The sequence below is a fragment of the Drosophila nasuta genome, chromosome 2L (genome assembly GCF_023558535.2).
Source record: "Drosophila nasuta strain 15112-1781.00 chromosome 2L, ASM2355853v1, whole genome shotgun sequence".
Lineage (NCBI taxonomy): Eukaryota > Metazoa > Arthropoda > Insecta > Diptera > Drosophilidae > Drosophila > Drosophila nasuta.
Window position 1 is genome coordinate 4306190 of NC_083455.1, and position 12248 is coordinate 4318437.

General features: G+C 35.6%; 1 protein-coding gene across 2 annotated transcripts in view; it reads right to left on the reverse strand.

The window, feature by feature from the left end:
- Nucleotides 1-348: 348 nt before the first annotated feature.
- LOC132791562 (voltage-dependent calcium channel subunit alpha-2/delta-3) overlaps nt 349-12248 on the reverse strand; it is a 58756-nt gene continuing 46856 nt past the window's right edge. Inside the window, exons 5-17 of one of the 2 annotated variants that reach the window (XM_060800531.1) lie at nt 11370-11846; nt 11032-11313; nt 10268-10975; nt 9989-10202; nt 9196-9401; nt 8900-9117; nt 7962-7994; nt 7646-7750; nt 6893-7154; nt 6331-6822; nt 6108-6263; nt 5884-6040; nt 349-4805 (exon numbers count right to left, since the gene is read on the reverse strand). In XM_060800531.1, coding sequence (XP_060656514.1) covers nt 4612-4805; nt 5884-6040; nt 6108-6263; nt 6331-6822; nt 6893-7154; nt 7646-7750; nt 7962-7994; nt 8900-9117; nt 9196-9401; nt 9989-10202; nt 10268-10975; nt 11032-11313; nt 11370-11846 — 3504 coding nt within the window. In that variant the 3' untranslated portion in view covers nt 349-4611. The remainder of the gene's footprint in view (nt 4806-5883; nt 6041-6107; nt 6264-6330; nt 6823-6892; nt 7155-7645; nt 7751-7961; nt 7995-8899; nt 9118-9195; nt 9402-9988; nt 10203-10267; nt 10976-11031; nt 11314-11369; nt 11847-12248) is intronic. The other variant, XM_060800540.1, reaches the window with a different exon arrangement.

The window sequence follows — 12248 nt, forward strand, 5'->3', positions numbered from 1 at the left end:
ACTTGTAATGCAGATCAAGTTTATTTCAAATATTTTGAAGCATAATCTTGAAGCTAGAGCCGTGATTTTTGGTTTAAGAACTGCAAAATTTATGATTCCTGTAAATTTAGTTGTACGAGTTATTTAAGAAATAATTTTAATGGGGAAAAACACATACTTACTAAGGATCTTAGTTGCTGTGGCTGACAATCTAGTATATTTTGTACTCTAAGGTATATTTTAAATACAATATACCAAATGTAGCCTTTAGTATATATTAGTATTTTTGCGGTTTATTAATTCGACTGAAGATTTCTTACTTGTTTTTAATTTATTCTACTTTTTGTACGGTAATTAAAACTCGTTTCGATTATTTGTAATACTTTTCATTTTATTCTCATTCATTATTTCATTCTTCTGCAATTTCATGCCACTGTTTTTGTTTTTATTTTCATTTCATAGATATTATGTATTCATAATATTTATTTTTCGTACGCGCCACCTGTTTTTGTGTTTTATATTAATCTTAATTTTGTTTAAATATATTATTTAAGTATTACCGATTTACTTGTGTTTATAATTAGAATAATGAGCAATTTTATATTAATTATAATTAATTATTTAAATATGCGTTTTAATCTTAATAGTTAATTTTCTCAAATTCTTCTGCTTCATCTGTGTGCTTTGTTTTTATCATTTTTTTTTTACTAAAGTTTCTTTCATAGTTGATAAACTATTAGGTGAAATTCTTTGTAGATTTTCATTACAAAATAACACAAGCTTTGTATATTTATGTATTCATATGTTTGCCTGTATTGTGGAAATGAAAGTGTATGTGTGTTGTGTGTGTGTGAGAGTGATGTAATATTTCTGTATATGTGTGTGTAAGAATGTCTTCTTTGGTGGTCATTAATATTACAGTTTTGCCGTTTGTGTGAAAATTGAATGAAAATTAAAAGTTTGTTTTGCTTTACAAATTTCATGAAATAATTTAATTATTTCTTCTCGCCTTGTCTTTGGAATATACATTTGTATATTATATATATATCTAATGGTTTTGTGTTAAACATTAATATTTCCTTGTGACAAATTTAATGAAACAACAATTCTCTCACATATTAAAAGTTGTTTTCAATGCATTGACAACAATAACAGAATTAATGTTTTCACTTTTTCTTATTTACTTTTATTAAATTAATATTCAACTGTTTTTTCAAGTTTTTCTTTTTTGTTTTTTGCATTATGGAGTCCTAATTATTTATTTTTTTTAATGTATGTATGCGTAGTTGCCATTCCAATGTATTGGTCTTTCATGCACTGTATTATATCTTGACAATTCTGCAAAATAGTTATAACAAATCAATTTTATATGCCGTGAAATTAAAAAAAATAAATAAATAAATGAACAAACAAAAATTTGATGAATTTAAATATTTTTGTTTGCATTTAGTGTAAGTATCTGAAGAGAGATTGAAGGATCAGTTTGTTATATGTATGTATGAATGTACGATATAAGTAGATTTTATATAAATGTTTTTGTTTTTTTGTTTTATATAGAAAGTTTCTTGTATATAGGGTTTATAGAGAGCAAAAGTTTGTTTTATAATTATAGTTTCTCATGTCATTCGTCTTAAGATTTTTTGTTTTTTGTTTTCGTTTTCGTTTTTTCCTTTTTTGGTTTTGTTTTTTAGCAAAAAGCACGATTTCCAAAAAGCAAAAATCGCATTGTCAAAAATTTGATTTAATTCGTAAGTTAATAATGGTAGTTTTTATCATATACGACTTCCTCCTCTTAATTTTCACTTCATTTCTCTTTAGTTTTCTTTCCATTTAGACCAATAATGTGTGTAATTTTGTTGCGTAATTTCTGAATTAATTTATATTAGTCAATATATGCATATGCCTTTAGAAAATTATGGACTACACATACAAACATTTCAAATTTGTTATTTTTCTTTTATTTTCTTGTTCTGTTCTCATTTATAAAAAATAAACAAACATCGAAAATGTTGCGGAACAACGTTTTCATGCCATTTCAAATTTCAGAATTCAATTGTTTTTGTTTTATTTGTATTTCGATATGGAAATTTGTAAAGTACAAATACATAAATGTAGGTACTATATAAGTATTTATTATAAATTTTATGCAGTGGTTGTATTTTTTTTGTGTTTAATTTGTGAAGGAAGTAAATGCAGTTTTACAGTGAATTACAGTTGTCTCGTTTTTTTGTTTCTCGATATTTTAGCAGAATGGAGGATAGTTCTCTGAATTGTAATTATAATGATGTAACTGGCCATTAGCGAATGGGGAATAATCATGAATATGTGTGTGTGTTATATGCGCGATTTGGCCTACCAGGTATACTCGTACATTAACTATGTAAGAAGTTATACAAAGGTCTAATACGCGTCCGTCGCACTCCCCCCGCTACAAACATCAGTCCATGTTGCCACTCATACACATTCACATCCACATCCACATCCACATCCATACAAACATGCTCACACAAGCAGACAAGCAAGTCACATGCACACATGGTCGAGTATTGAATCGACTAGCTGTAGACATTACACATACGCACTGTTGTACAACCCCAGCACAAACATCGTTTAACAAACAGCTTCTTATCGTTACGACCTTACAATTGCTATTAGTACGTTAATCGTATATTTAATTAATATTATAATTATTACAATTATATATATATCTTTATATACTATATTGTTTTATTCCTCTAATATTTTGTCTAATGCATGCGTTGTTGTTGTTGTTCTTTGCTGTGGTTGTTTCTGTTTCTGATTTTTTTTGCTGCTTTAACTTCGTTCGTATTGGTTGTGTCTGAACATTTGCCAAAAGACCCGACCACACCATGCCTAACTAGATATTATTTTCTATGCAATTAAATCTATGCTTTTAAGAATTTTTTAAATGTAATTTTTTTATTCTTCTCTCTTTTTGTTTTTCTCTTTCAATTTACCTTTCGCGTCTGCTATTTTATTGTCAGCTTTTAGCTGCCATCAAAATGAGCTGAAAACATTTAAATTCTGAATGCATGGTTAATGATTTTCAAGTTAAATATTAAATATATTTTGTTAGTTAATTAGTAGTTATTAAGTTATAAATTTTTCTTTTTCTTTTTGCTTGTTTTTTGTTTTTCTTTAAGTATTTGTAATGGAAGACATTTTTTATACAAGTTTAAGACACAGAAAATATTTTTTCCTTTTTATATTGTAGACGTGTGTTTTTGTTTGTGTACGTGTGAGTGTGTTTAAATGTGTTTGGTGTGTGTGTGTGTGTGTGTTGAGTTTAAATAGTTTTCGTAATAGTTTTTGTTTTCAGTAACTTTAACACAAAGTTTTTTGCCAAATTAACAACGATATGTGAAGTTCTATAATTTGATTTTTAAAAATTAAATGCTACGCACATCTCGAATCTCGAATAAGCTTTAAATTTATTTGTCTCTAAAGCAAATTGAAAGTAAATAATTGTTTTAAATATTTTCTATAAAACGCTTGAAATTGTTCATATGGCTCTCGCAGATTTTCCTGTTGATATATTTATTATAATTTTTATATTTTTATGTTTGTCAAAATGATGTTGTATAAAATGTATATAAAATAAATGTTATTCCTTCTGCAAAACTAATTTGTTTATACATACAATTCATCATATATATATTTATGTAATTTATTTATATACTTTTTGTTATTGTATTTGTTTTGCTTATTGCTGTTCAAAATTGGCTGCCATGCATATGTTTTCGATATGAACTGGTTTTGTTTTTCTCATCTGTTTGTTTTTGTTGTATGTGCTTTTCGTTTATACATTGCTGTTGGTATTTTCAAGTCTTCTGTTTGTTCAGTGAATTTGTTATATAACTTTTGTTTTTGTTTTTTCGTGTTTTTTTTTTTTTTTTCGTTTTTTTGTTTTGGTTTCCTTGTAAAATATAATACTCGACATTTTGTGCGTACGCAGTTAGTGCAAATTATGAATTTTGTTGTTTACAAATCAGTTGTTGAATTAAGTATTTCGGTAGGAATTTTGTTGTGTTTAAATACTTTCACATGCTATTTACATAAACTTACTATTTTGCATTATCGCTTTGTCTATATTTCAATATATGTTTCGAACAAATTGTGAAAAACTAGTTTGCCTTCATTTTGGAAATATTCAATAATTCAATTGCATGCCTTAAGTGTAAAGTTTGGAGAAAACAATAAATACGCGTAGTTAAATAAAGTTCGTATAGTATTTATCTCGCTCTCTCTAAATATTTGATTTAAATTGTGATTCTCTGGTTTGCTGCAAAACACTCACAATATTAACTAATATTTAGCTAATAAGTACTTTGTCTAATTGTCAATGGAAATATATTCTTTTGCAAATTATTGTCTACAAACATATAGATATATTAACTTGTAACTGGTTAGTATTTTATTTTAATTCAAACAAGAATCTCTTTGATTTTCATTCATTTTCATTTGGCTAAGCATTGCACGTGCATGGAGTTTTTCTTCTTTTCTCTCGATGAAAATTAAATACCCTTCCACTGAACTTATTCTGTCCGCTATTTTGCTGCCCTTTTACCACCTTATCCAGATTCACATCCAGTATAGCATTTAGTGCTCGTATCACGCGTTGGCCAACACAAAGGTCACGGTAACCATGAGAAGATGCGCTGCTACAACTGAGGCTGACATGCGCAACAAGGTGCTGCCCCGGCCACACTGCTGTATCTCGATCTCTTCGGGATGATAGTTGATGCACTTCTTGGGCCGACGGCGCGATTCCTGCTCCTGGCTCTGACGACGCGTGCTGCAGGCGCCTGCGCAAATATTTCATTATTAAACAAGTCGAAAAGCTACAGTCGAATGTGCTCGACTGTGAGATATCCTATACCCATTTTTAAGAAAAGCGGTATTATTCTTATAATACACAAAATATCACAAAAATACTACAAATATATACCGAAGGATTTGGTATATTTTTATAATACTGCATTCAACATTTATTTAGAAATAAGTAAGAAAATTACAGTCGAGTGTGCTCTTATCTGATCGCAGCCAAATTTTCAAGAATCACAATTACTAGCTTTAAAATTACGGTTGTTATTCGATTTTTGTTGATTTGCGAGGCGGAAGTGGGCGTGGCAAAAATTTGAAACAAACTTGATCTTCGTGCCAACTTAACAAATGCTGTCGAAAAAAATTATACCTCTGACTCTAATAGTCTCTGAGATCCAGTGTTTCATACGGACGGACAGACAGACGGACATGGCTAGATCTTCTCGGCTGTTGACGCTGATCAAGAATATGCCTCCTTCTACATGTTACATACATTTCCTGCCGGCACAAAGTTATAATATCCTTCTACCCTATGGGTAGCGGGTATAAAAACAATATACGAGATTGTCACCCCTACAAAAGTATTTCATAAATAATTTCAACAATTTTTATCTGATCACAATGAAATTTTCAGAAATCATAAAAACAATAGTTATTATTGCTTGTACCGAAAATCGAGACTCTAGCTTCTTACGCTTGTTGTTCGATTTTTTTCGATTTGGATTTTGAATTTTTAAGGGGCGTGGCAAACATTTGAATGTAGCTTGATCTGCGTACAAATACAACAAGGCCTGTCGAAAAATTATATTTCTATCTCTTATAATTTCTGATATGTAGGAGTTCATACGGACAGACAGACAGACAGACGGACCGACGGACTGACGGGCATGACTTTATGGTTTCAGCTGTTGATGCTGATGAAGAATATAGTATATATACTTTAAGGAGTCAGAGATGCCTCCTGCTGCCTGTTAAATACATTTTCTGCCGGCACAAAGCACCTTCTAGCCTATGGGTATGGTTTAATGATCATCGCAGCAAGACGCAGACAGCACTTACCCACAACACCTGATTCCTCCATGGGCTCGATGTCCAGCTGCTTGGAACCGCATGGACACAGTGTGTCCACTACCAGCAGTATCAGATTACTATGCGGAATCTTCTGCACACTAAATGGGCGTTCACAGCCCGAAACGTGGCAATTGGTTAGCTTTCCCTGTGGAAAACAATTTCAATGAAATTAATCCGAGTTCAACTGCAAATGGATCATTACTTTCACCCACCTTCAGAGGATTGTTCTGACCACCTTGGTTGAGGCGCTCTGGCTGCAACATGTAAAGATCGGTTCGCAGATCGCAGCGTCGCGCATTCTGCGGATCAGGAGTGAATCTAGGCCCACTGTGTGGCTTGTGTTGTTTCGGTGGTGGTGTTGTGTACTCCTGCAATAAAAATTATATATATATATTGAAGTGTGTATAAGACATGAAAGCACTTTGGTGCACTCACCACATCGGCTGTGGTAAAGAACTCATCCATTTCCTGATCCACTTGCATATTGTATTCATTTTCGAAAGTCTCCTCATACTCGTCCGAATAATTGTTCTCAATGAAAACCACGTCACCATTGTTATCATAAGTCTCATAATCGTCCTGAGGCCAGGCACGCAGCGAGGCAGGCATAAACGACAGCCAAGTGGCGCTGAGTGCCACCAAGTGTTGAAAGAACCAGTTGCCGAAGCGATGAGGCTTCAAAATACCTCCAGCTGCAGTGTAGGGATTGTCGGAGTCGGAACAAACGCCCTGATAGTCGTTCACAGTGACACGCTTGTAGATTCGATCCTGTACCAAAGAGTCCATTATCGTGCCGTCGATTTGGCCAAAGAATTTGCCAGTATGCTCCATTTCCTCTGATATGATCACAAAGCCACTGTTGTCCAGCACATAACAATCGAGATTGTCTGAGGCGCAAGTTCTCTTACAGCCCGTCATTCCAGTGCACTACAAAATAGCAAAAGTTATTTGTAGATAATCGAAATATATGTAGGAAATTAAACTAAAGATTGCTCACAGTAGATGTGATGTTAATGAAGTGCTTGGCCAGCGAATCGTGTTGAAACTGCAGACCAACAACACCTGCGGGCGCCTTGTGGCCACGATGCTCCACGAAAATGGCGTGAGATGCGGTCACCAAGGTGGCATTCGATTTGATGGCATAGCCAGAGCCAAAAGGTACGCTGTACACAAAGCTGTCGGGCTCCACAGTATGCTGATCCACGGCACGTTTGTACCACGCTGTGTCCATGGCACGGACATTATCCTCGCTAAAGTGACTGCAGAAAACAGAGAAATTAAATGTATTAGATAATACTAATGATATAATAGCCTGTTTCCATAGGACAAAAAAAAATGAAAAATGTAACATTTTCCCTATGTAAATTCCCATTAAAAAAAAATGTGATCAGCTAATGGTTTTTGATTTTTATTTTATATAATTAACATGATTCTTCTGTGAGTCTAAGTCAACAATGCTTAAACACCATTTGAGATTTTTTGAATATGTAAGAAATCTAATCTCATTGATATATTTGTGAAACAATTTCTCAGCTGCCAATAGTTGACATTAAGTATATGAACAACATAAATAAACATTTAAATTCATACAACTGTGAAAACTAGTTTTAGAATAGAATAAATTTCAGCTATTATCATTATATATCGATTCTAATTAAAACAAGTATTCTAAAGGCCAGTAACTAGTTTTAAAAAAGCCCTTCAATATCCGCTTAAATAATTTGCATTATGTGATTCGCATTCTACTTACGGTTCAGGCGTGTCCTCGGGTCTTTTGATGTGATCAATCCAGCGCAGTAATCCCGAACGTGTGGCAACAAATGAAGTGGCAACCACAAATTTCTGATAGCCTTGCCTGTGAAAAAAGATGATGAAAAACTGTTAGTAAAGCATGAATTGACTGCAAGACAATTTGCAAGGGCATCAGCAATGATTATTCCAGACATTTGACTTGTTGGGACTTGGATCCGAGCATCTTTGTACGAGATTGTGCGCTAGTTGATTTGTTGAAGCAATTGCGTTTGTTCAAAAACTACTTGACCAGGTTAAAAAAACACTTCATTTACCTCTTTAAAATTGCCATCAATGTGGCGATTGGACTAAATTTATAAATGTGCATTTAAATCATGTTTGAATATTGCATTATAAATAAAATTCATAAATTATTTATGCGGTGTGGAAAGAACAATTTTATGATTATAATTATAGAAAAGTTGTTGGGTGCAATAATTCGTATTTTTGCATTATAGAAAATAGAGTGAGGGAAATATAGGCGAGAGAAAATTTTTTGGTGCTTTAGTGTTTGAAATAAAATACTTGAATTAAATTTTGCATAAAAAATTAATTGCAAGCGAATTTCTTCAATTAAAATATGTCTGGGATACAAAAAAAAAAAACAACAAACTAAAAACACATAATTTAAATAATTCAGATAGTGGAAAACTTTTATATAAACAGACAGACAGACGGTTTGAATTTTTATGATCGTAATCTATCATTTTGCAGTAAACGACAAAGTGCGTTATGAGTGTATAAAATCAGTATTAACTCTCTAACACCCAAGAGTGACAGGATTATTGCCAACTGATAACTATATATCAAATAGCTTGAAAGCCTCAGGTTTTTTATATGATAAATGTGTCAAGGTACTTTTGGATATTAGAAGTCTACAAATTTATAATATCTGGGTCTTAGAGATACTAGAATGTATCTTTAAACGGACATATATAATTTATATTCTGGGTGTCCCTTATTAAAATAATAAGATTTCTATGATTATAGTTACGTTGTTTGATTGCATAAATTATCAAACTTATTTATTGATCCGTAAAAAAATAAATATATATATCTCTTTTTTATTTTAATAAAAATTAAATAAGAAATTAAAATATCATAAAAATTAAAAAAATATCATATAAAATATTGAAAAAATATGATTTCTTTAGAGGTTACTGAAAACTTCTTCGAAACAAGAAATGAAAACAAAGTAACAGCAAACACTTACTGCTTGTCCTCCTTCCCGTTTGATGTGCCAGTTGTGTTGCGGTCTAGGCCATCGGTGACCATTGCATCACGCACCAAGCTCTGAATGAGGGTTCGATCGCAATAGTAGGGCTCTGCCTTGCGAGAACCCTGAACATTCAGATGCTGCGCTCCAAAGTGGGCAGCACTCGATGAGGTGCCATGCAAATTGTGATGTGGTTGCGGTGACTTGGGTCGAACCTATTTGAGAGAACAGGGGAAAGAGATTAGCTTGAAAGATCAACTTCAATTAAAGCTTAATATAATTAGATTGCTTACCGACATCCACTTCCAGCCAGGACGTCCAGCGCGTGCCAAGAAGTGCAAAACCTGCTCTTCTGGCGAGCCAAAGCTGGGCTCTTGATCGCGCGATGTGTATTCGCCGGAACTCTCACGTTCTTTCTCCAAATCGCTGACACTATTGTACTCACAGTAGACCCAATCGGGATGTACTCGCCAGTTGTCCCCCTTGAAGTATTCGGTAACTGAAATGTATAAAAGATGTGAGTAAATATCTTGAAGATGATATGATATGAAGGGTTATAATAGTGAGATATTCCTTATCCCTATTCATGTATATAACAAACTTGAGCTGTATACATATGTCACAGTTTAATTCGATCTATCATCAAAGTATATTATTGGGGGTAATAGTGAGGTATTTCTTATCCCTATTTATGTATATAAAATAATTGAATATAATACACTTGAGCTTTCTGATAATCGATCTATCATCAAAATATATTATTAGATATAAATCAAATTATTGATCTTTTTTAAATATACTCATATTATTCTTCCTGTTTAACTATTACTTTCTGACGATGACAGGTTAACAAGAATGGTTTCTTACACCCAAGACTACACTATTATTTGTCCGCCTTACTTTATGTTGCTTGGTTTATAATTCAAATTTACATTATCTATTTAATCTTTATACATACTCAGACAAATTAAGAGACAGAGGTAAACCTTACTATGCCGATTGATCATGCATAGAGTTAAAGTTACTTTATACTGTCTGTTACTCCCATTTTATCAATATACCCCTGCTTGGGATACTTCAACTCACCATTGTTACGCGAATGACGTATCTCCTGTTGGGAGACTAACTCGTGGCTTCCGTACTTCTCTGGCAGCACAATAGCGAGCGTGAAGGGCGTGTCCTCGATGGGGCCGTAGAAGTAGCGATGGGTGCGTGTGGAGACACGCTTCGACTCATCATAATGATTCAGCACAGTGAACTCTGTCTCGCCCTCCTTGGGACGAATCATGTCACCGCGCATCTGCAAGGAATAGAAATATATTAGCTGACACAGCATTCTAGGCAATGGGCAATTGATTCACTCACCTCATTAAGAAGATTCTTGTTCATTTCGACTACTTCGTGCTCGTTGCCCACCTCCGTTTCCGGCAGTTCCAACTCCGTAATGTCGACAGAGGCGTATTTGGGTCGCAGCTGATCGATGTACTGATTGCCATCGCTCAACGGCCGCAGATCCGGGTGGTAAAGCACACGCCCATTGTTATCGACGATAAACGAATATCCATTCGGTCCCAGCTTGTGCTGAGGTATCATCTTGCGTATCTCCTCAATGGGCACATCGGTGCCCACGACTCCCAACAGATTTGCCACGCGCACCGAATGATTTCGTCTATCGAAGACCGGAGTTGAAACTGTCGTAACCAAACGTCGCTGATACTCCGAATCGCGTCCCAAGCCACCTGATTTGCCCGCCACAAACACCGGACTCCAGTGCACCGGATGATCTGCCTGATACATAATCATGGGTCGCGCCATGACCAGCGCGTAGTCGATGACTTTACGGCGAGCCTCCTCGAAATCATTGATTTGCACAAAGAAGCCCTTATTGGAGCAGGCCATTTCATGGAGATTGCTCCGACTGCCCGAGTCGCTGCCAATCAGATACGTAAAGATCCTTACGGGCATGTGGGGCCAATTGTACTGCTTGATGATCTCCTTATGCGATTCCGAAGTACTCTCCGTGATCAGCATGATGGCCTGATTACACTGGCTGCCAGCTCCCGATTGATTGTACTGTGAGGTGGAGATAGATTAACAAATGTTGCACTTAAGCGGCGTTTGAGTATTACCTTATGCAAGAGACTGAAAGCGTACTCGAGACCCGCAGTAAAGTTGGCGGTGTCCTGTAGCTTAATTGCCTTGACGGCCGACTTTATTTCCTGAACATTATCGGGCGTAGCGCGCACCATGCGATCCTTGAAGCAGGGCACCGGAGTCTTCACCACCTCCGAGAAGGTAATCAGATTCACATAGTCATCCTCACCCAAAGTATCGAGTATGTTGAATGCTGTAGCCATGGCCAGATCAAAGGACTTCTCCGAAATGCTCGAAGAGGAATCCAGCAGAATCATCTAGGGAAATCAAATGTTAAATCTATGCTCAGATAATAAATGTGAAAAGAACTTACAATATCCTTCGGTGAAGACGCCGCCTGCACGAACCAATTGTGAGTGCGAAAATCATGGATTAGCTTGCTGCCCTTGGAGCCCTCGGGTGGCCAGGCAGTGCCGGGGAAGCGACGTAGGAAACCGGATGAGGAGCCAAAGTATTGCCAGGACAATGCCGGATCTCGCTCCAAGTTGTTCTGGAAGAGTGGATCCAAGTGGGCGCTCCACTGCAATGCCGACTTCACGTCCGTCTCATCCAAATCGACGCCGTGCGGCACCAGAATCGAGCTTAGACTGAGATTCACCGGCAGACGCTCGAAGCGCCGCATGAATCGTATATCCATGTGACGAGCTCCGTCCGCCAATTTGCCATCGGCATTATACTCATTGATGCGTCTCGCATCGTAATGCTGCTGTCCTCCCAATGCCCCCGACTCCGAGCTGCTCTGGCCTTCCAGCTCCGAGAGAGCCGCCTGCTCCGCCGAGTCCATCAATCGCTGCAAGGCACAAGAAACGAGATGAAGATATCAGTTATACATCTACACATACACACATATATATATTATATATATATATATATATATATATATTATATATCAGAGGAGCAAGTGTGCACTTCCGGGGCATGCTCATCAATCTGTTTAATTTGGAGGCTAAAGTTTTTCCAGATTTTCTTTATGCAATTTATTCCCTTGATGGCGCCTTAAATTGCACAAAGCGCACGCAGTTCGATGAGCAGAGTTTACTCTTCTCTCTCTGTTTCTCTCTCGCACACACTCGCTCCCTCTCTCTGGGCAACTTTGTGTTCTTTATATTTGTATTCGTGTAAGAATGTGTGTGTTAGTTTGTGTATTGAAAGCAATTCAAGCTACGTGGGATATTAGTGGAAATAAATCTCA